Raw genomic sequence first — 3,369 nt, 5'->3', positions numbered from 1 at the left:
CAAACAAGATTTTCTTTCCATTTCTTCGTTTTTTCCTTTTTTTTTTTAACGTTTTCTTCGTTTAGAAAAAAAAAAAAGAAACAGATGAGAGAGAATTTTTGGAAGAGAGAAGAAGAGAAAAAGCAAAAAAGAAAAATTACAACAGGTAATCATTCTTTTTGCTTAATCACTTAACTAAGTTCCTTTTAAATAGGCATAAAATTATTTTTAAAAACACAAAGTGAAAAGCAAATTTTATATTCCATAAAAGTATGTTTTACACTCCTTTCCTTATCATTTTATCATTTATCATTCATCATTACTAACTAACAAATATTGTTGTTAACTACTATCATTATTATTGTCTTCATCATTATCATTATCATCATCATCATCATCTGCATTACTAACTAACAAGTATTGTTGTTAACTACTATCATTATTATTGTCTTCATCATTATCATTATCATCATCATCATCATCTTCTGCATTACTAACTAACAAGTATTGTTGTTAACTACTATCATTATTATTGTCTTCATCATTATCATTATCATCATCATCATCTTCTGCTTCATTTCATTATCCATTAATGATACTTTCTAATGATATCATTGAAATAATAATGAAAAATTTTTGATTTTAAACTTTTCAATGCTATCATTTTTTTTTTTATTCAAAATAAATTTTATTTTCATCTTCTTATTTCAATCGATAATTTTACACTTCCTTCTTTTCTTGTTTATTGGTCAGAATGGTAAAATTATTTTAACGTTTCATTAAATTAATTCTCAAAGGTATGTCCAAGCTATCTACCGATGATAGTAATGGTGACAACAAAAGCAACAAATGATATGAGCGAATATTATGACAATTTAGGTGACAGTTTTTTTTTTGTACCAAATTGGAAATTTTATATTTTATCAATTTTGACCAAAAATAAAATTCACTAGTATTTAAAGACATTTTTACTTATATTTATTTTCTCATCAATCCCATTTCTACCTGTATTTAATTTCCCAACAATTGTTGTGACTTTAAAATTGTAATTCTTCATAAGAATTTATTCAGTGAATCATCATCCTGAAATTAATTAATTAATAAATGGTAACTAATTAAATTACAATAATAATTCAGTGATAATAATGATCGTTTCATTTGCTTTTCGCTTCCCTAACAATTTTAACAATTTTTTTCTTTTTTTCTTTTTTACTTTCAATAATTTTTTGTTTAAATGGTAAAAAAAAAATTGCTACTATACAGTTTGTGATATTGATGCTTTTTTTTTTTAGGTCAACGTACAATTTTGACGTGACATTGATATTAGCATAATTGTCACGTTTTACGTAATGCTTATTACTTCACACGTTATCAACAATCTTTTCCTTCTTTCCCTTATCATATCAATTGAAGCTGGTAAAAGAACCAGTGAAAGATGTCGCCAATTATTAGCTTGTACACTAAACAAAAATTGTCTTAAGGTATGGTATTAAATTAAAATATATTTGCAAGATATATATAAATAATTAAATTTTGTACTAAACTTTTACCTTGTTTTGTTCTTCTTAATTAAATTAATAAGAGATAATATGATAAAGAATTTATGGAAAAATTAAAACTTTTTTTTTTTGGAAAATTAAAAATATTTAAAAAATGAATAATCAATAATCAATTAATATTTTCCAATAGATATCATACATTGCTGATCAATTTAATGCATCCATAATTACCAAAAAAGTTTATAATGATGTGGATTCGAGTATCGATTTTGGTTGTATATTTGCATTTGGTTGCATGGAACAATGTGACAAATGTCCACTTTGTAAGATAAACCGGGAACAATTGCTTGATACTTTATCTGGTAGTCAACAATCTTCAAGAAGTTCGTAAACAATTCATTACTTATCTAATATTTTAGCTAATTAAAATATGGCAAATAAATCTAATTAGTTAATTAATTTATCATAAATGACTAAATTTATCATCTGTTTATTCTAATTATTTTTGTTATTTGTTTATTTATTTATTTACCTTTTTACTTATTTATTTGTTTATCCATTTATTTACTTGTTTATTCACTTATTAACTTGCTAATTTATTAATTTATTCATTTATTATTGCTATTATTATTATTATTACTATTATTTTTATTATTAAAATTAGAGTTATTAATGAAGCTACTACGGATTAGAATTAGAATTGAAATTGAAAAAAATAAAAAGGCAATAAAATGGACAAGCAAGTGATCAATTCAATTTGGTGTCTCAAAAAAAAAGAAAACCAGATTTTTTGTTTTTTTTTTTTCGCTATTTTTATCGGTAATTCATATTTTTATGATCATTTAAATGCTATTTATTATCATTATCCATTCTATTCTTTTCATTTTTTTTTCTTACTATCACAAAATTTATCTTATCATTTCATCTTGAATAATTAATTATTTACAAATATGAATACTTAAAAGAAGTGAAAATGTTAGTAAAATTACAATAGTAAAACTACCGATATATATAGAAATGGAATTGAAATTAGAATTGGAAATGAAATCTGGAAACATTTTCTATTTTCTCTTTTAAACTATATATATATATATATATTTCATCTAACCAAATAAGTTATATATTCAAATAGAAAAAAAAAGAAAGTATTAAATATCGTATCAAATGGTGGAAAAAAAAAAAGAAAATTGATAAAATTTTTTTTTAATTTTCAAAAATAAATTGATAAGAAATGGAAGAAAAAAAAAAGTAAGAATTGAAAAATTAAAGCTAAAACGATTTCTTGAAAAGGAAAAAAAAAAGAAAAAAAACAGTTCAATGATATATTTTATCTTTTCTAATAATTATTATACAATTAAATTAAATTATTATACATTTAAATAGCCTAATAATTATACAATTTATATTAAATAGTAATTAGCAATTCAATTTAAATACAATTAAATTAAATAGCATTAAATTAAATGTAATATAAATTTTTTAAATTATCGGAAGAAAAAAAAGAAAATGATTAATTATTGGAAGAGAACGGCGGGAAAAAATAAAAAGAAGCAAAAAAAGAAAGAAAAAATTATTGAAATATAAAATTTGATTGTAAAATTTTCAGATGAATGTTCAATTTTGGTGAAATGTGCTGAGCTATGCGTACAACAATCAACATCTAGTTTTGTTGAAATTAAAATTGCTTACGTGATCAATGCGCTTATTATTGCTTCAATGGTTCATGTCCAAGATGTAGCGCTTTTGTCACACGACTTTTTACATTAATTTGTAAAAAAGCTAAATTACGGGAAAGGATTAATTTTAAGGTTGGCTAATTAATTAATCCATATTTTGTTAATTTTGAATGTTTTCCGAAATTTTATATTATATCTAAACTAAACTCAGGTTT

The 3,369-nt window shown here is 22.2% G+C and overlaps 1 protein-coding gene across 1 annotated transcript; it reads left to right on the top strand.

Annotated features, from left to right (window-relative positions):
- Positions 1 to 1,328: 1,328 nt before the first annotated feature.
- Positions 1,329 to 3,245, top strand: LOAG_13804 (hypothetical protein; the record flags this gene model as incomplete). Its single annotated transcript, XM_003149309.1, has 3 exons — positions 1,329 to 1,460; positions 1,669 to 1,861; positions 3,085 to 3,245. The coding sequence occupies 3 exons, from the start codon at positions 1,329 to 1,331 to the stop codon at positions 3,243 to 3,245; spliced, it is 486 nt and encodes a 161-aa protein (XP_003149357.1).
- Between the last annotated feature and the right edge of the window lie 124 nt (positions 3,246 to 3,369).

Source organism: Loa loa (assembly GCF_000183805.2).
Source record: "Loa loa unplaced genomic scaffold supercont3.297, whole genome shotgun sequence".
Classification (NCBI taxonomy): Eukaryota; Metazoa; Nematoda; class Chromadorea; order Rhabditida; family Onchocercidae; genus Loa; species Loa loa.
This window is presented reverse-complemented; position numbering and strand designations above follow the sequence as displayed.